Source organism: Mandrillus leucophaeus, unplaced genomic scaffold, assembly GCF_000951045.1.
Source record: "Mandrillus leucophaeus isolate KB7577 unplaced genomic scaffold, Mleu.le_1.0 Scaffold4, whole genome shotgun sequence".
In the NCBI taxonomy this organism is placed as follows: Eukaryota; Metazoa; Chordata; class Mammalia; order Primates; family Cercopithecidae; genus Mandrillus; species Mandrillus leucophaeus.
Genome location: NW_012104253.1, coordinates 12,914,166 through 12,935,963, shown reverse-complemented (window position 1 = coordinate 12,935,963; position 21,798 = coordinate 12,914,166). Strand labels below are relative to the sequence as shown.

The window sequence follows — 21,798 nt, the reverse complement described above, 5'->3', positions numbered from 1 at the left end:
GGCCTCAATTCCTAAACACAAATACTAATCTGTATGGCTAAAATCTGACTAATGTTCACTCTTGGTATTTCAAAACATTTTCTGATAAAAAACCAATGCTAGACATGACAGGAGGATGAAAGAAGATAAGGAATAAGAGGAATGAATAGGGAAAGAAAAGGCAAGAGAATAGTATTTGTATGCTTATCTAATACTTTATTAAACACATTAAAACTCTTGTTTTATACTTAAATACCAGTTATGTAACTGATGAACTTCATTTACCATAATAACAGCTTTTTAAATGGTGTCATCTATGTTGCAAGGCAAACTCTTTACTTATCCACCTGAATAATGAAGGATTTGAGGAGTTATATTTTCCCCAAATAATTATAATAAAGAAAAACAAACCCATATTACAGTAACAGTTCAGAAGAAAAAACAATATATACATACCTTACCTGATCATGTTTTAGGCGGTCAAAGGTTTGAAAACAATCTTGATTAGATTATTTTTCTGTGACGTTGGGCTAATACAATTCCTTTTTATTGGAATAGGTAAATTCCTAATGTTTTAGTGGACAGATTCTGCTTTAATACCCAACACCACTAACAGCTTCAATGGTAAGAGACAAGCAATCCTTTGAAGGTACCCACTTCAGCAATGGGAAACTCAAATAAAAAGACCTCCTAAAGCAAAGAAAGCACTAAGACAAATTCATCAAATCTGCTTATCATTGAGCGCTCTTAGGGTTCCCAAGCTGTACTTTCCTGTGAATGACAACTTTCCAAACTCTGGGCAAGCTTCCGGTGTTACCTAGTGAGCTCTGACACACTTCCAAATTCAGGATTAAAGATTAAGCTTGCTTTGTTCATGCAATGCCTATATCAACCCAAACCATCACTAGCTTTTGTATCCTATCAATGCAAATCAAGCTGGGCATGGACTTAATAAAATAAAGGGGAAAGGTAGGAAAGAGGAAGAAAAGGGAGAGAAAAGAAGGGGAAGGGAAGGAGAGAGAGGGATAAGAAAGAAGAAGGGAAGAAAAGGGGAAGGAAGGGTGGGAAAAGAAGGGGAAAGGAGGACGGGAAGAGAGGGAGGGAAAGAGCCTGCCATAACGAATTTGGAAATCTATTTCAAGATGCTACCACCTAGTGTAACAAGAAAAACTGTTTTCAGTATAGTCTACATCTCTTATATAAAGTTATGACTTTTCACTAAACTTAGCAGTCAAAACTACTATCTAAAGGGCTGATAAATTTTACTACTTTCCCTTCCTATACAAGTCCAGAAAAATAGAAATATTTATCTAAATGACAGAAGTTTTAAAAATTTCAGAATATAAATTCTTTATTATTTTATCCAAATTTAAGCACTGATGTGTGATATAAATAAGTATATAACATATACCTTTACAGTCCAATTAGTAAACATGTTAGTCTATATTAAAATATGAAGATTTCAGAAAATAGCTCTTTCAATAAAGAATTTGTTTATTGTCCAACAGATTATAATTCAATTTCAATTTGATAAATTTTCCTGCATGCCAGTATACATGACATGAACATAAATAAAACCCTTACAATTTAGTGGGACAGAAAAATATGTACACATGTTAACAACCACCAACCATCCGCTCTAGGAAGATCTTTCAACATAAAAGAGTGATTTCTACATTCTTGGAGTCTCAGTCAGTTTGTTAAACTGCGCTTATATACATTAACATGCCTATGTTTGGTTACTGAGTGTAGCACTTAAATTTTCAAAGGAGAAAAACCCTTCTCAAACTATATACACACATCTAACTTGGATTAGCAAGAAACACCATTAGTGAGAAAGGAAAGCAGGTGGCCAAGAAAGATGTAACCAGTTCCCCATTACTTCCAGAGGAATAATTCAAAGCTGGTTAGGTAGACAGAGAATTATTATTCGGATATACAAAGGGAGGATATTTCTTACCATTTAAATTAATCTAAGTCAATTAAATATCAGATTGCTACAAGAATATATGAAGCAAAAGTCTGATGCCTTATTGGAATTCTGGAAGTCCTCATTACACAGTTTCAAAAACACTAAACATTTAGTTAATATCACTGTGAAACATAATCATACATTAAACATTCAATTTTTAAATTATAGAAAAATTAAATCTCTAGTTTTTTACCTTTAAAACTCTCTGGTGCATTTGTATCTCGTTTTCTTCTTCCTGGTGAATCCAGAGGTTTCATATCATGAACAGAAAGCTTTGGTGGTGGAATGGATGGATGAGATTCTGTTTCTAGAAATTTAACAAAAAGTTCTGAAAAAGACTAAGAAAAAATATTTTGGTTATATTAGGCTAGATAATTACGTTATATTCACTACAACTAAGGACATGTACCAGCTTTTCTAATTAAATATTAAAAACTAATCATGCCATTTGAATAATTTTTTAACAAATCAGCTTTGTGAACAATTGAAAATACTAGCATTTTTTTTATTTTTATTTTTTTTGAGACAGAGTCTCGCTCTGTCGCCCAGGCTGGAGTGCAATGGTGCTATCTCGGCTCACTGCAAGCTCCGCTTCCCAGGTTCAAGTGATTCTCCTGCCTCAGCCTCCTGAGTAGCTGGGATTACAGGTGCGTGCCACCACGCCCAGCTAATTTTTGTATTTTTAGCAGAGATGGGGTTTCATCATGTTGGTCAGGCTGGTCTCAAACTCCTGACTTTGTGATCCGCACACTTTGGCTTCCCAAAGTGCTGGGATTACAGGCGTGAGCCACCACACCCAGCCTAAAATACTAGCACTTTAGATAGACGATCATCATTACAAAAATTTAACAATTTAATCAATAGTCTTTGATGGTAACACTCACTTCTAGCACCTCATGGTCAGAATTAGCCAACTGATAATACTTATTTTTCTTGCCATCAATGAATAGCACTTAATGAATCTGATCATTTTAATAACTATTAACACAAACATAAAAAATTAAATGAAAGGAAAACACACATCAGACATAATTTTCTAGTTAGGTCCAACCAATGAATATAACAGCAAAAGATCACCAATAACATTATCAGATTAAAATAATGTAGTGTAGACCTTTCCTTTAAATTAAATTTTATGCCAGTCAAGTAAAATGGGTTTTATCTTTAACCAGCTCTGGGTAAGTCACCTATCCTTCATGTCCTCTTTATTAAAAAAGTAGGAGAGGTCGGGTGTGGTGGCTCACACCTGTAACGCCAGCACTTTGGGAGGCCGAGGCGGGCGGATCACTAGGTCAGGAGTTCAAGACCAGCCTGGCCAACATGGTGAAACCCAGTCTCCATTAAAAATACAAAAATTAGCTGGGCGTGCTTGCTGGTGGGCACTTGTAATCCCAGCTACTCGGGAGACTGAAGCAGGAGAATTGCTTGAACCCAAGAGGCCGAGGCTGCAGTGAGCTGAGATCGTGCCACTGCACTCCAGCATGGGCGACAGAGCAAGACTCTGTCTCAGAAAAACAAAAACAAAAACAATAACAAAAAACTAAGAGAAAGAAACTCCACATTCTAACTCATAATGCTACTCAATTCAATTAATATTCATCTAGAGCCTACAACATACCAGGCACTGTGTTTTCATGTTTATTAACTGCCTCCTCCTTTGAGAATCTAAGTTTTATGAGGGCAGGCGCCTTGTCTATCCAGTTTGCAGCTGCATCCTCAATGCTTAGAACAGTCTAGTTCACAGCAGGTACTCAGTAAGTATTTACTGGCTCAATGATTTGGAACATATATACACAAATAAAATAAATCCTCTATCTTGCTATCATAATTTAGTAGCAAGACTGCCTATGGCAGCATGATCAAGTACAAAGGAAAAGTTAATATTTTGAAAAATAAAAGCACCATATAAAGTTAAAATAAAACCTATATGCAATAAAATTATGAAAACTGGCTTGTTATCCTTAAGCTTAATCACCTTTCTGGAACTCAGTTTCTGCAACTTCAAAATAAAAGGGTTGTATAAAATAATTTAAAAAAGAAATCTGATTCTTTGCAAGTGAATGTAATATACAGTCATTTCACTATTCACCTTAAGCAAGAATAAAATTGGTTCTTACACTATTAAGCACAGATTGCTGATTTGGTCTCAAAGGTGTGTTGGGAACACTTTTTGATCCTCCTCCAAGCCACCCAGTCATCCACCTGGTAACACCGCCCTGATCATCATGAAACAACTGAAAGATTATTTTAAAACAGACAAATATTATCAGTACAAGAAAAAAAAACAAGGACCAGTTTTACATAATTTCTGATAGTTGTAAAGCATGCTCTTCAAGTTCAAGTCCTAGTAAACGTTTCCTACTGATAGAGGCTACAAATACAATAAAATGCCATCCCAAGCACCATCGCAAATGAAAGTTTGGGGATATTTCAACATTTCAGCAACCTGATATGAGAAGTGGTTTGTAAGTTACAAAACATTTAAACTATTATCATACATATTGAACAAATCAGCCTCTTCAATGTTGTATGAAGTAATTCCATTTCCACACTGGGAAAATTACACTCAGTAAAAGTTACATAGAGTAAAAGGAAGTAATTGTCTACAAAGCCACTATCTGGGTTATGAATGTGTTCAGATGGCTTTCATCATCCAGTCACCTGCTCCATCTCCTCCCTTCTGACGCCCAAGATGCTCCCCATCAACCGTAACACTTCATGACGCTGATTTTTCGGTGTGTGGAAATGACCAATGAAGAGGTTTCTCATTAGGACTCTGAAAATAAAGGCAGAAACAGCTCAAGTGAACTCAACATTAAGTGCACGCAAACACTAAACATAGAAATATTTAATTATATTAAACAATTAAGTATTTACTTATTTAAAAGTCTAAACAAAATATTTTAAAGCGTCTTTAAAAAATCTTGACAAGTCTAATATTTCAAACAAAATAAAATAAAAAAGAATATTTCAAACATCCCAAAATGTATTTTTCTTTTTTTCTCGCTCTGTCGCCCAAGCTGGGGTGCAGTGGCCAGATCTCAGCTCACTGCAAGCTCCGCCTCCCGGGTTTACGCCATTCTCCAGCCTCAGCCTCCTGAGTAGCTGGGACTACAGGCGCCCGCCACCTCGCCCGGCTAGTTTTTTTTTTTTTTTTGTATTTTATAGTAGAGACGGGGTTTCACCGTGCACCATGTTAGCCAGGATGGTCTCGATCTCCTGACTTCGTGATCCGCCCGTCTCCGCCTCCCAAAGTGCTGGGATTACAGGCTTGAGCCACCGCGCCCGGCCGATGTATACCTTTTAAAACCTCACTTACTAGCCACCCACTTTCTTCAACCCAGTAACTGACTGAGGTGGTGCCTCCTTAGTAATTCCAAGCGCCTGACTGGGCCAATGTTCACCTGAAGCAGAAACTTAAATGGTGATGACTGTTGTGTTTAATGTTATGCTTATATTTCCCCATCCAAATTTATTAAAAATTTACTAATAATATATACATTTTAAAAATATTAAAGGAGCTACTGTTACATAGATACTGAGGTTTCAGATCTAATACATTTGAGCAAGATTACATTCATTTAAGGACAGTAAAAGCAGCAACAAAGAATGGTAAACGTAAATTTTTTATTTTCTAAGTACTTCTTACTGAGGTGATATTTTAGCTCTTCCATATGGTTTTAAGAAAAAAAATGTGTTGGAAAAAAATCTACATTAAAAATAAAAGAAGGTAAGTGATTCTGCTGACTTCTCATTAAAGCTGCATCCTTCCTCACTACAGAGTAAGGGGAAAAAAGGCTTTTGAAAAATTTAATCACATATAAACATCTATATTTAGAAGTTTTTTTTTTTTTTTAACCATAAAAGCAATTTCCACAAAATATACAAACATTAAAAGGAAAAAGCATACTTGTCCACTTTTCCTTCTGAGCTGTTTGCTAAGTTCATCAATTTCTTTTGTACATCATCCAGCATTTCTTGTCGGAGCTCATCTGTTGTAAAATATGTGAAAAAAGATAGCCATTAACTGATTAAAATAGTCTGGATGACTATATAATGAGATTTATGAGATCTTTATTATAACCTCTGAATATATACACTTATTTTAATTGGGAATATTCAATAACTTCCATTTCTTCTTTGGTCCAGGGAACCAGGCTCTCATATAGAAATCCTCTAGAAGCCAGAGTGCATTAATTCACATGGTTTACTCCCAAGAAAGTAATCAACTCTGTAATACAACGCTGAAAAACCAAGAAAGGTTTTCATCCTCTTTAAAAACTTAATAGCAAAGAAGAGATTTTCATCACTGCCTCCTTGCATGAAACATTTCCAGAGCCACTCTTATTTAATGGGAGGAAGTGGAAAGGACAATTTAATATTTTCCTTTTTCTATTTTCCTGGCCAGACTGTTTTTGGTGAGCTGACTAAGAAGTGTATCTAACACAACTAAGACCATGGCTCAAGATGCAGCAGATAGGACAAACCATTCTGGGGGTAAGGAAATTGCAAAATAAAATAATCGGCTCTAATATACAAATCAAGATACTACAGCTTACGACTGGCTTAGAAAGATGCCCGGACTATTTTATTTTTAAATTATTCTTTTAAAAGGAAGCAAAATCCATAAAATCTTGCTGGAATAGCTGGAATTTAAGCAGTATTAAAGGCAAAGTCTAGAATTACAACAGGAGATACCCTGTTCCTAAATTCAGCCACGCCACAGGGCAAGGATTTCTGGACTTAAGGAACTCTCCATCAAACACGGAGTTTACAGCTGTTATGCCAGAAATGAATAGCTTGAGCTGAAAGAGATGCTCACTAATTTTAAGCTAGATTATCAGTTTTTGTTCTGAAAGAAATGAAGAGGAGAGCTCTATCTAGAAACATTCACATCCAAATGCTAGACTCTGCCACAAACCTTTTTCTTTGAATTATGCTGTATTTTCCTAGTAGTAGCTGGATACAAGTTCCTTTACCAGATATGACTTACAAACATTTTTTTCCCCATTCTGTGAGTTGTCATCTCACTTTCTTGATATCTTTTGAAGCATAAAAGTTTTCCATTTTTATGAAGTCCAATGTAGTTTTTCTTTTGTTGCTTGTGCTTTTGGCATCATATCTAAGAAACTATACCTGACCCAACACCTATGTTTTAAGCGTTTTATAGTTTTAATTCTAAAATTTAGGCCTACTCTCCATTTTGAGTTAATCTTTGTCCATGGTGTGAGGTAGGGGTCCAACTTCATTCTTTTGCACATGGATATCCACTTGTTTCAGCATTATATGGTGAAGAAACTATTCTTCCGGCACCCTTGTTGGAAATCAATTGATCATAAATGTATGGTATATTTCTAGACTCTAAATTCCCACTGTAAGAATTCTGCAAATGTTTTGTCATTTTTTTTCTTTTTTTCCTGCCTGGAAAGCTCTTTTCCATCAGGACTGCATATTAACTCCTATTCACCTTTCATGTCTCTGTTTCCAACTCACTTTCTTAAAGAATTTTCCTCTGAGCCTTACAGATGAGGCCAGGTATGCTTTATGTTTTCATTCTGCTCTGTACAATGCTTCTGTACAATGCCCAAAATTCCGATTTGTGGTACTAAATTCATATATAAAATATCTTGTTTAACTGTTTACGATGGCTTGTGGTTTTCCTAAATTGCAGAAATCTAACTTGCAAAATGTCATTCATATAATAGGCCAATTTTACCAAAACAGAGATGGTTGCCATAACCATATTATAAAAGCAAGGTCTGTATTTGGAAAATCTACTACAAACTTTTCCTTTCCTGTCTTTCCAGTAAGGAATTTAAACTTGGATGAGAGAGGGAGAGAGAGAAGGGGAGAGGGCGAAAACGTGGGGGTGGACAGGACTGTTATTAAAGTCTGAGTCAGTGAAAGACACTTTAGATTCCTAATGTGTACATGTATACTACTAGCACATGGTGTTATCTGGGCCTTTTCTAGTACTACATTCTGAATGTAAATAGAACTCAGCAAATAAGTCAATCTCTTGTTACTGTTTTGACTTAACTGTCCCACTCACAAACTAAAGTAAGAGCCAGTAAAGATGGGCATGGTCTTCTCCTTCCTCATCCATTCCTCCCCAAGGCTACAGAAAGATAGCACAGAAACAGAGGTCAAACTTAGCTACCCTACCCCCAATCCCCACCTTCCTTTTCTCTGAGATTTCCCTTCTCCTACCTACTTTCCTCTAAAATTAATAATTTGTATATTGATTACATGTCTATATAATAATTTGGTTATATTGGGTTATATATAAAATATATGTGTGTGTATATATATTTGAGACAGGGTCTCGCTCTGTTGCCCAGGCTGTGGCATGATTACAGCTCACTGCAGCCTCAAACTCCTGGGGTCAAGCCATGCTCCTGTCTCAACCTCAGGAATAGCTGAGATTACCAGTGTGCACCACCACAACCAGCTAATTTCTGACTTTTGTAGAGATGGGGTCTCATGATGTTGCCTAGGCTGGTCTCAAACTTCCGCATTCAAGTAATTATCCTGCCATAGCCTTCCAAAATGTTGGGATTACAAGTGTGAGCCACTGTGCCTGTCCCTATATAAAATACATTCTCAAACTTAATTTCACCTATAGCTTTTTACTGTTTTAACATGGTCACTAAAAAATTTAAAATTACACATGGCTCACAGTATATTCCTACTGGACAGTACTACTTTAGAACATAACCAGGATATAACACTACACTATACTGTCTCATATTAAAAAAAGACAGGCTGGGCACAGTGGCTCACGCTTGTAATCCCAGCACTTTGTGAGGACAAGGTAAGCACACTGCTTGAGCTCAGGAGTTTGAGACCAGCCTGGGCAACATAGCAAAACCCTGTCTCTAGAAGAAATACAAAAATTACCCAGGTGTGGTGGCATGAGCCTGTAATTCCAGGTACTTAGGAGGCCAAGGCGGGAGGACCGCCTGAGCCCAGGAGGCAGAAATTGCAGTGACCTGAGATTGCGCCACTGCACTCCAGCCTAGACAACAGAGCGAGACCCTGTCTCTAAAAATAAATAAATAAATAAATAAAATAAAAAGAGAGAGAAAGTGAAATGACAGACATCTTCAGAGTAAAATTCACAAAGCAGAGCTGAGCCTAATACAAATTTTAGTAAAATAAAGTAGAAAATTTTAACTTTGCTCTATGAAAAACTGATCAAGAAATCAAACTGTTTAAAAGTCCAAATCAAAAATACTTTCTTGATGAAAACTTACTAAGATTGGTATGATTTTTATTAAAGTTTCTGTATTCAGAAAGGTAGAGTCAAAACATCCTTAAGGTGAAAATGACAGGGTTAAAATTTCCTAAACTCACTATCAGAACACACAGTTTGTCCCTGAGCTACTGTGATGTGGAATACAAAGGGCTGTTAAACTCAAGCAGTAGTTTAAATGTATTCTGATATTTGAGACTGGGGGGAAACTCGGAATTTAAGGAATGGTGCTAAAAGGATGGTATTAACTATGAGGGGTTCGGAAAGGAAAAGAAAGTCAAACACCTACTACAAAGGTCCCCATAGATGCCTCTTTTTCTCCAGGCACCCTTATTTTCCTCCCATCAGAGATTCTGAATATTTCTCTACAAAAACTGAACTCTAATTCAAACCACAATTTTAAATCAGAACTGTATTTATATGGGCAGAGAAAATATGGTTATTCAGAAATGAGTTTTAAGCCAAATAAAATATTTCTGTGAAATAATCTCACATGCCAAAATAATTTTTTGGAAGTTAAAAAAAAAAAGGTGGAGGGGCGCACTTTAAAAGTTCAGCAATAAAGCAACTGACATTTAGTCTAGTTTGGAAAAAGAGAAAAAGAATTACTCTACATCTATGACATAGTAAAACTTGCCATATCAGTCTTTTCTCTGGAACACCTAGACATGGTGCCATGGTCTTCAACATTTGGTTTAAAATAAAATTGAACATAAAATGTAATTGATTGCAACAAATCAGCACATCATAATTTTACATTTCATTTGTAATTAATGACAGTATACTACAATGCTGCCTTCAGAGAACATCTTAAAATGAATCATACCACATCTTAAAATGAATCATACTGCTTACAAAGTCATTTGGATATTTCATGACTAAGCTCCTGTAGGCAAGATCCAAGTCAGATTTACTGAATAGTCACCTGACTGAGAAAAAAAAGGAACACAGAACTTGAGAGTCAGAAGTGGACATGAATCATGGACCTATCACCAGGGCCAGACTTTGTTGCCTGTTTTGTCAAATGAACATGCTTATCTCAAAGGATTTGAGGGAATCAACTGAATGATCAAATGTGACTTTTCTAAATAGTAAAGTGTTATATAAAGCATTAGTACTTATCATCCAATTTCTTAAAATAACTAAAAAGTTCATATTTCAATCTAGCCTGAATCAGTATCACATATACTACTGTTTCATGTCAATATTTTGTGAGGTTTTCCCACCTCCATTTTGCATGTTTGTCATCTTTGAGGCCAAGGAGTCAATAGAAGGAAGAAAAAAATGTTAGAAAGATGATTTCACAAATATATATATATGTAAATAAATAAATTGCATCTGGTGTCTTATCTGCATCTGGATACCTTAAAAATAAATTTAAATATGATACAATATTAAACCTAATAAGGAAATTTAACCTCTTCATTTAACTAAATATAATCAAAGCAAAAGCTAGAAATTAGGTCTTTTTTATTACAGAATTTCAAGTTATACAAGATCACTTTTAACATATAAAATTACATATTATATATATTTTTTTAAAGATAGAGTCTTACTCTGTTGCCCAGGCTGGAGTACAGTGGCGCCCCAGCTCAGTGCAACCTCCACCTCTCAGGTTCAAGCAATTCTCCTGCCTCAGTCTCCCGAGTAGCTGGGATTACAGGTGCCTGCCACCATGCTAATTTTTGTATTTTTAGTAGACATGGGGTTTCTCCAGCTTGGCCAGGTTGGTCTTGAACTCCTGACCTCAAGTGACTCACCCACCTCAGCCTCCCAAAGTGCTGGAAGTACAGGTGTGAGCCACCACACCCAGCCCAAATAATATATTTTTAAAAGATACCATACTATTTGCAATTTGAGGTTAAGCTTTATAAGCATCTGCTTTGTCTTTCTTTTCTTTTCTTTTTTTTTTAGACAGAGTCTTGCTCTGTCACCCAGGCTGTAGTGCAGTGGCACACCCTCTGCTCACTGCAACCTCTGCCTCCCAGGTTCAAGCGATTCTTGTGCCTCAGCCTGCTGAGTAGCTGGGATTACAGGCATGCGCCACCATACCTGGCTAATTTTTTTATATTTTTAGTAGAGACAGGGTTTCACCATGTTGGCCAAGTTGGTCTCCAACTCCTGACCTCAAGTGATCCATCTGCCTCAGCCTCCCAAAGTGCTGGGATTACACGCATGGGCCACCGTGCCCAGCCCTGCTTTGTCTTTTAACTCTATTTAATTTTCAACTGTATCCGACCCAGAATTTGAAGGTCTAGAGTATACGGTAAATGTTTTGTTGTCCCATAATCATAATTGTTCATTGCTGAGTGAAAAGTATCTTTTAAAATTCTAGGCCTGGCCCAGTTGCTCACGCCTGTAATCCTAGCACTTTTGGAAGTCAAGGCAGAAGGATCATTTGAGGCTAGGAGTTCAAGACCAGCCTGAGCAATATCGAGAGACCCTGTCTCTGTCTCTATAAAATAAATAAATAAATAAATAAGACCTTGCCTCTTAAAAATAAAAACAAACTTCTACTTCTTAGCAATGAACTCCTAGGAAAATAATTTTATTAATACAGTATAACTTCATTAATCTGAATTCCACTAGATCAGAATCTGTGATTGGTTGAGGTCTACTGGATTATATATAGACCAAATTTGGATTATTCATCAGAATTACTACGTACACTTGATTTTACATAAATATTTTTAATGTAACCGAATCAAATTTATTTTTCCTCACCATTCTCTTCACTCAACCCTTCATTATGAATTCAGATAATCTGTACTATATTTCTCCATATTGAAACAGAACTAATTTTTTTAAAAAGAGTAAATATTATGAGTGGTTATATATTTAATTTTTACCCCTCTGGCATGTGAGACAGAATATATATTTAATTTTAAAAGTGTTACCCACTTTCTTACTTATAGGCGGGAGCCACACGTTGGGTACGTATGGACATAAAAATGGGAACAGCAGGCACTGGAGATACCAGAGGGGGAAGAGGGAGAGGGAGAGAAGGGCTGAAAAACAACCTAATGGGTACTATGCTCACTACCTAAGTGACAAGCTCATTTGTACCCCAAACCTCAGTGTCAGGCAGTATACCCATGTAACAAACCTGTACAGATACCCCTGAATCCACAAGTTGAAATTAACTTTTTTTTAATGGGATATTTCACCAAAAAAATGCAGATTTCCAATGTCTCTTCAAAGATCTGAAGACATGGCAACACCGGGCCCACATTCTTGCATGGCAGCAGCTGGGTGGAGCTGAGAATCTGCTGCCTCCATAAGAAACACTCTTCAATTGATTAGTCTCTACCTAGTTTCATGTGCTCTTTTATATTATCATCATAGCCTCAGTTTACAATTTGTGCTTATGATCCATACTAAGAGATTCTTATTTCCACACGGCAACCCACTTCCACCTCAACCTTGTCAGCACTCCACTCCAATACATGCATGTGCACACATACCCACCACCCTTGGTCATTACTAGTCAACTGCATCTTCAGCCAGTTTCCAGATTATGCCAGTTTCACAGGAATTCTTCCCTCTGTCTAGAACACTCTTCCCCAGTTCTGTCTTCTTAGCTATACCTATTCATCATTCAAGTAAGTTCAAGTGAGCCCTTCACTAGCCTTTTCTACCCTTCCATGCTACCAACACCAAGTACAAAGGATAGCTCTTTCCTTTCTAAACCATTTGTTGCATGTATTTGACACATGTCATCTTCCCTTCCTGCCTGACTGTAAACCTCCTGAAGGCAGGACCCCTGTCTCCTGTCTTTGTATCTTTAGTGCCTATTGCAGTGCTTAGCACACAGCAAATAAACAATGAATATTTGATAAATAAGTCAAATAATGATTTTCTCTGGGAAAAGAGAATATCTGCAAAGAACAGAACACTGGACAAAAAGAATAACTTATGTTCTGAATTATGTACTCATCCATACATAAATAAGGGCAAGGACACAAAACACATAACTCAAAACATTCTTATTGCTATATCATTTACTTTTTCCTTTAAACTTAGAGGAATTTTTTTTAAACTGCAATTTCTAAAATACAGTTCAGTTGAAAAAGGTTTAATTTACCTAATTGACATACACTTTTTTCTTAACTCATAATTTGGCATTGTCTAGTATACCCAGATGTTTATATCATCAAAATAATTTTTTAACCATTTATGGCAATTCAGAAAACTGCATCTGGTACTTCTTATATGTTTCCTCTAAAATCACCACTTCTGCCAAAAACATCTATAAAGAAATCCCTCAAAAGGTTTGGGTAACAAAGCGTCTGGGAATGTATTTGGCCTATGTTCAACAGGACATTATATGTTTTCTTGTATAAATCATGTCCTGGAAAACGGAATGTCTTTATTTAAAATAAAAGCTTTACCATCCAGCACCGTAAAGGTAGTTCCATGGAAAACATTTTAAGCTTCTTTTATATCTGTAGTTTTAAAACATGTTTTCATGCTTCATATTACAGTAAGTTTTACTGGGACTCATTTTATACATTCTTCTAGATTTTCTTTTAAAAACCGGTCTAAGGAAATTTTCCATCCTCAACTCACAGGAGACTTTTAAAAGTAGTCATTCAACCTTCTTAAAAAAAAAATCAGTTATGCTGCCCTTTCAGATACAGGTATAAATGAGCAGACAGACCAAAAGATCTTCCTGATGTTAGAACTAAATTTGCATTGCTTATGAAAACCCACTTTTCTTTGCACAACATAAAATTCACCACCTTTCTGAATCATAGTTATCAAAATAACAATATCTTGTGCTTTCTATTTCAATTTATCCAATCATTTTCTTTTTCTTTTTTTTTTTTTTTGAGACCAAGTTTCACTCTGTTGCCCAGGCTGCAGTGCAGTGGCGTGATCTCGACTCACTGCAACCTCTACCTCCCGGGTTCAGGCAATCATTGTGGCTCAGCCTCCCAAGAAGCTGGGACTACAGGCATGAGCCACCATGCCTGGCTAATTTTTGTATTTTTAGTAGAGACGGGGTTTCACCATGTTGGCCAGGCTGGTCTCAAACTCCTGATCTCAGGTGATCCACCCACCTCGGCCTCCCAAAGTGCTGGGATTTACAGGTGTGAGCCACTATGCCCGGCCAAATCATTTTCATTTAAGCAGGAATTTATGTCAAGGATGATGGTAGAGAACAAGAAGGAAAGGAAAATGTCAAATTTGGCCATAAATATAGCAAGATAACACATTTTAATGGTTCAGTCACAGGTGTATATTTTCTCATCACTAACAATTCCATGGAAATTCTGAACTCTGATCAGCTCAGAGCAGTTAATGAAAACCACTGTCATTTGTGCTTCATAGGCCACTGTATTGAGTTTGGATATGGGATGGCATGTGAAGTCTTTGGAACTGTATTGAAGAACACTTTCAGGTAAAATGCTGAAAGAATAATTTTTAAAAGGAAGGATAGCAGTAAATCTTTTACCAGCCAACACTATCTACTAAACTATAGTACTCTTAGGATCGTGGGATTTATTTTCTTCGTTACTTTCCCGGGAAGAGGGATAGACGGGGAGGGAGACAGGGAGAAAGATTTAAACAGTTTCCTACTACTGGTTTATGTCTCTACTCAAGTTCCTTTTCTCCATGGAATGTTGCCTGATCCTTAATGGGATTCTGGAGGAACTAAATATGCCCTGTCTTATGATCACTGTTGTGCACCACTGTCTTCAATTACTAACCTGCGGGGTATCTACACTATGTGTCATTTCCTTAGCTAAACTCCTTGGAAAAGGGATACTATCTAGTATCTCATACAGCACCTAATGGGAAGCCAAGCAGTTGGTTCTCATTAAATACTTACTGCCTGATAAGCATCTGTCTTCATACTTTTCACACAAGGCTCAAAAATACTCTTAATTCATAAACACAGATGCACATACATACTCTTAAGAAATGACTGAAATTACCAACAGTCTACTATTTCAACATTGGTGTTATTTGCAACAGCTCTCTTCTTCATGTGTTTGACCAGACTGAATCATCTCATCTCTGGTAGCAATGACATAATCAACCATTTTGAATAAAATACTTTTAAAAGTGAGCTTCCTATTCTTAATATTGTTTAAATGCTGTGTATCAACTAATCATTAGTCTACAGATGCTTAGAAGTAAAACAATACTTCTTCTTTACAATTCAAGTCTCCATGTACTTTCTTCCAACAAAAGGCAATCTGTCTTTTTCAAAATTGTTTCTCCTGGCAAATACTTTTGCTGTCTGGCCAAGTTTTGTGTTAAAAATAAAGTACAGTATTACAACATCAATCAACATTTAAAGTACTTAATGATCTAGGAGAGAAAATATACAGTGATTCTTTTGAAACAAGTAAGCCAATAAAAGTTTTGTTTATATTATCGAATCAAGAGTGCAGCTTTGAGAAAATAAAATTGCATTTGTATTTAGAGATATAAAAGTGATATTAAAGCACTTAGGTAATACAAGAAAACAGATTGTTAAGAAGAGCTGTAAATGGCAAGAATGACTTAGAGACATAACAGAACCAACTGTCTCTTTACACCCCTTCCTGTCTGTGCAACACTGGCCTCCTGCCTGCCCTTTCAAATACCAGTTATACAAGCATAATCAGAGCTTTCTCTGTAGCTAATACTGATTCCACAAAATAAGCCCAAAGTTCATATACATTTACAATGAATATTAGTATTTTTTATATGAATAGGAACCTAGGCCACCTAAGCCTTATCATCTATAATCAAGAACATCTGAAAATATTCTACTAGTGAGGGCTTAAATGAGTGTCTGAACAAGTACTAAATACAGATTGAGTATCCCTTACCCAAAATGCTTGGAACCAGAAATGTTTCAGTTTTTGGATTTTTCAGACTTTGGAATATCTACATTATAGTACTACCGGCTGAGCATCCCTAATCCAAAAATCCAAAATCCAATGTGCTCCAATAAGCATTTCTTTTGAGCATCATGTCAGCATTCAAAAAGTTTTAGACTTTGGAGCATTTCAGACTTTGGATTAGGGATGCTCAATCTGTATTTCAAGAACTCTGATAATATTTATTAACTACAATAAATCACAGAATTTTAAATTTACCATCAACTATTGGGAATTACTCAGGTAGGTGTCTAAAAGAGGATGCGGCCTTAGATATTACAATAGCATAACATATAGCACTGAGCTGTCACAAAGCAATGAGCTGATTCACAACACTGCTGTTTCATCTCCATCAGTCTAGCCCAACCCGAAGATTATCAATTCCCAGTGTGTCTCCTCTCAGTTGCCCATATGTCTTCTAGATAATGCTGTAGTTGCACTGGCCTTCAATCTAACTAGACTGTTTTCTAAATAAATACTGCTTTTGGTAAAGGCAACCATTTCAACATTAGGGCACAATACAGAAGATGCTACCATATTTTCAGGGGAAATTGGAGATATACAGAACAAAATACAAGTCAGACTATAAATAACCATTTTCCTGGCAGAACTACAATAACATGGAAAGACCATGAATTATGGTAATAGGTAAAAAGATCGGAGTTCAAATCTTGCCTCTTTAATCCATAAAATGGAAGTAATACCACCTATTTTAGAGATGCTTATAAGAAGTAAATGATGAGAAGACTAAACACATAAATGTTATGTCAAATGTCCATAATAGACACTCAATGTATAATTGTTTCCTTGCTGCCCATTTCCAGGCCCTCTACTAGATTTAGAGATCCTAGCCTGGCCAATCTTACAAGGTAGAAGACTTTTGTTTGGGCAGTAACTTGCCTCAGAATCAAGTCATTTTGAGGAAAATTCCTTCACATCTGTCTTTTTTTCTTTATATTCCTAAAAATCTCCCCTCTCCTGTCTCCTACTGGATTTAGGCCAGCTTACTTTGGCTTGTCCTTTGGTGTCCATGCGTCAGTGGTTCCTGCTGGCTTGCCTCCCTAGTGCCTAAGTCACTGCTTCTGTTGTTCACAGTCCCTCTGCTGTACCATCTCCTATTTTTGCTTATTTCTAATTTCATGTTAGGTGGTATTTATTAATTACATGCCTTGTTACTATTGTGCCTAACCTAGACATCTAATGTTGATGCATTTCTAGGCTCCATTATCACCTTTCCAATAACCTTGAATCATTACCTACTAAATGCAGCCCTAGAATAGTTTTTACTTCCTGGTTGCCTCTAAATCAGAGATGAAATGAGGATATGCCATCTTTGTCAGCTGTTGGATTCAACAAAGCCCTGTAAGCCACCTGATCATTGAACCAATTAATAATCCTAAGCATAGGACATACCTTAGGGAATGGACAGGGCATATAAGACACTTTGTAAACATCAAAAAATACATGATGTGCCTGTGGTAAAACACCATCTACAATCATAAAAATCTAGCTATACCCAGACGTTCATTCCACAGAAAGATACTCTTTTATTTGAGAATTCTGCCTTCCCTAACAGATCAGACGGCTTTAGGTAAGATGCATGTGAACTGATAAAGGGAGAAATCATATCCACAAAAAGTCCAATCAGTCCAATCAACCCCTCTGATGGTCAACAGGGTGACAGTCAACGCAATGGCATTGCCTCAACATCCAGGAAAACTAAATGGACAGCCAGAGCCAACTTAATGACTCTAGTTTCACTAGGACCATACTTAAATTGAAGCAAATCAGTCAGGGAAGATACAAATGGAAGTCACACATCAGTGAAGTTGGTGTCAGTCAACTGTGCCAATTTATGACAGAAGACTACATTTGACTTAATACTAGTATTGTAGTGGGGGAAAAATGAAACGAAAAAAAACCTACTTTGTTTTTTAAGTTCTTCGATTTGTTCTTCTTTTACATCTAACTGTTCTGTAAGTCTTGATGCTGAATCCAATGCAGCATTTGCTTCATCCAAACGTTCCTGAGAAAGAAAACTTTATTAAAAAGAAGTATGCAAAAATTATTTCACAAACTAGAAGGCTGAGAGACATCTTAGAGTCAACCTTTACATTTCAGCTGGTGAAGCTGCACCTCTATGACCTTGGGCAAATGTATCCAACCAATAAGTATCAAAGGCAGAACCCACATTCTTTTCAATACCATACTGCCTCATGTAGAGGAACTACATAAAAAGAGCAGATACTACTGAAAGACAACATGACAGAAGTTAAAAAAAAACAACAATATAAACTACAAAAAAACAAAGATACAGAAAGTCCAGAAATACAGCAACAAAAGTTCTTCTCTTTTTAATTTTTGAAAGTCCAATAAAGTGATGCTTGATTATGACTTTGTTACTTTAATTTCCCTGACCACTACTAGCGAATTTGAGCATTACTTTTCATGTTTGTTTACAGAGCAAGCTGGATCTGCCCTTCCGTGAAAACCTCTTAGGATACATTGCCCAAGATTCTACTGAGTTGTATTTCTCCTGTCCATCTGTAAAAGCACCTTGTATAGTAGATATGAAACTTTTTCACCTCTGCTATGCAAATATCGTTACCATATCTGCCATTTTTCTACTGACTCTATGATATCTTTTGTTATGTAAACATTTTAAATACTATATAGTCCAATGTGTTCTACTTTGCTTTTACAGCTTCTTGAGTTTTAGTCTTGGTTAGGATCCTCCTTGCCCTTAGAATGTACGTGCAGTCTTCCAGATTTTATTAAAAGATATTTTGTAATATATTTACATCTTTAACATAGTGTTTCTTAATGGGAGTGACTTTGACATTCCTTGCCCAATAAATGCCATCTATCCCCAGATAATCAGCACCACTCCCAGTTGAGAATCCCTGCTTTAATATAACTAGACTTTACTTTTGTTTATGGTGTAAGATGGTGGTCTATTTTTTCTTTCCTTCCTTCCTTATGGACAGCTGGTTTTATTAACATTGTTAATTAGATAAGCTATCCTTTTTCTCATTAAATTAATTTAGGTTTTAGTTTCAAATTCTCAAATATATCCTGGGCTCTATTTCTGGATTCTCCTTAATCCACTAATCTAGTCAATATTGTATCAATTTATGGCTCTATTATGATATCTAGTAGGCAGATCTCTCCTCACTGCATTATTTCTCATAATTTTCTTGGCTATTCTCAAGTATTCTCCCATGTAAATTTAAGGTCAAGTTTTGCCATCTTCAATCAGTGTGATAGCCTTTTTACTGTGTGTCATCTTGGATAGGCCACAGTCCCCAGTTATTCAATCAAACATAATCTAGGTGTTGCTGTGAAGGTATTCTGCAAATGTAATCAAAGTCCTTAATCAGCTGAATTTAAGAAAGGCACATTATTCTGGATAATCTGGGTGGGCCTGATTGAAGCAGTTTTAAAGTTCTTAAAAGCCAGGGTTTAGGCTTCCCCCTAAAAGAGAAGAAATTCCTTCTTTGGACCGCAGCTTCCGCCTGTGCCTATGGAGTTCCATCCTGCTTGTGACTTTCCTTTCCTGGCTGCCTGTGGACAACAGCTTTGGCCCATGCCTGTTGAGTTCCAGCCTGCCTTTGATGTGGTCTTCCCATCTTGACTGCCAACCCAACAAATTTCAAACTTGCTTAGCCAGCCCCTACAATCATATAGCAAATTCCTTGTAATGAATTGCATGTGTGTATCCATATACATCACATATATAAATTTGATACATATACATACATACCCTACTGATTATGCTTTTAGAGGATGAACCCTGATTGATTTATAGAGTGACTGAAATTAAAAATTTTAAATGAAATATTTAGTATTCAAAAATCCACAAAACTAAATTTAGTGTGAAGGAAATTTAAACTTTCAAATGATTTTTAACCCCACAGCATTTGTACTTATGAGGTTATTAAAGCTTAAATCTACACTTAGACTTTTTCCAAAATCAGCATTTAGATTTTGTTATTCTTTCTACCAATAGTTTGGTTTTTATTTCATTAATTACAGCTTTTATTGTTATTAATTCCCTCAGTTTCTTCTCATTTTGTTGTTCTTTTAAATGTATATTACATTTTAAATTTTAAAAAATAAAACTAGTTTTAAAAGAAGATTTGGCTGGGTGCTGTGACACATGCCTATAGTCCCAGCTAGTCAAGAGGCTAAGGCAGGAGGATTGCTTGAGCCCAGAAATGCAAGGCTGTAGTGCACTATTATGATCACACTGGTGAAGAGCCACTGCATTCCAGCCCGACAAACATGGCAAGATTTCATCTCTAATTAAAATAAGAAAAAAATGACAGGCATAGAGGCTCACATATGTAATTCCAACACTTTGTGAGGCCAAGACAGGAGGACTGTTTGAGCCCAGGAGTTTGAGACCACCCTGGGCAACAAAGCAAGACTCTGTCTCTAAGAAAAAAGAGAAGAAGATCTGGACTTCCATTCTAGCAGTTCCACAGACTGTATACTCTGGATCCACTAGAAACTGCTAAGCATGTTGGAAAAAATACATCTTTTTAAATGTGTTAATGAGCTGACAAGAAAGTGAGTACAAATGGTCAATAAACATATTAAAAGATGCTTGACCTCACTGGTAATTAGGGAAGTGCAAATTAAAACCACAGGAAGATAGCCCTTCTGCTATGGCTTGAATGTATCCCCACAAGTTCATGTGCTGGAAGCCTGATTTCCAATATGGCAGTATTGGGAGGTAGGGCCTGATGGGAGGTGTTTGGTTCATGGGGGCACCACCCTCATGAATAGATTAATGTCCTTATTGTGGGAATGGGTTCATAATCAAGGGAGCAGGTTCCTTACAAGAGAAGGAGTTTGGCCCCCTCTTGCTGTCTCGCCTCGCCCTCTCTTTGCCATGGGATGATGTAGCAAGGAGGTTTACCAGTTGCTGGTACCTTAATCTTGGATTTCCCAGCTTCCAGAACCTGTGAACTACTAAGTTTCTGTTCATTATAAATAATCCAGTCTGTGGTGTTCTATCATATCAGCACAAAATGAACTAAGACACTTCCTATCCATCAGATTGGCAAAAACTTTGAAAGTCTGATAACGTCAAGTGTTGACAAGGATATAAAACAAGAACTCATGTGCACTACTAGTGGGAGTAAATTAGCACAACCACTTCAGACAACAATTAACCATCATCTAATAAAGCTGAAGCTGGTCATATATATCCTATAACTCAGCAATTCCAATCAAGATATACATCTAAAAAAACTTCTTGTATGTATAGATCTCTGAAATACCCTTTATTAATAAAATGTGTAAATTATATATTAATGCAATGCATACAGAAGTGAAAATAACGGACCACCTACATACACTAACACACAGTAATATGACTGAATCTCATAAACACTATGGTAAATTCTTTAAAAAAGCAAGTCTCAGCCGGGCGCAATGGCTCACGCCTGTAATTCCAGCACTTTGAGAGGCCGAGGTGGGTGGATCACGAGGTCAGGAGATGGAGACCATCCTGGCTAACACGGTAAAACCCTATCTCTACTAAAAATACAAAAACTTAGACAGGTGTGGTGGTGGGCGCCTGTAGTCCCAGCTACTTGGGAGGAGAACGGCATGAACCTAGGAGGCGGAGCTTGAAGTGAGTGGAGATTGCACCACTCCACTCCATTCCAATCTCGGCGACAGAGTGAGACTCCGTCTCCAAAAAA

General features: G+C 36.7%; 1 protein-coding gene across 1 annotated transcript in view; it reads right to left on the bottom strand.

Moving 5' to 3' along the window:
• TRIP11 (thyroid hormone receptor interactor 11) overlaps window positions 1-21,798 on the bottom strand; it is a 76,663-nt gene that overhangs the window by 2,582 nt on the left and 52,283 nt on the right. The window contains exons 16-20 of the mRNA XM_011991764.1: window positions 18,011-18,110; window positions 5,862-5,943; window positions 4,613-4,727; window positions 4,069-4,185; window positions 2,145-2,289 (exon numbers count right to left, since the gene is read on the bottom strand). Of these exons, the coding sequence (XP_011847154.1) occupies window positions 2,145-2,289; window positions 4,069-4,185; window positions 4,613-4,727; window positions 5,862-5,943; window positions 18,011-18,110 (559 nt within the window). The remainder of the gene's footprint in view (window positions 1-2,144; window positions 2,290-4,068; window positions 4,186-4,612; window positions 4,728-5,861; window positions 5,944-18,010; window positions 18,111-21,798) is intronic.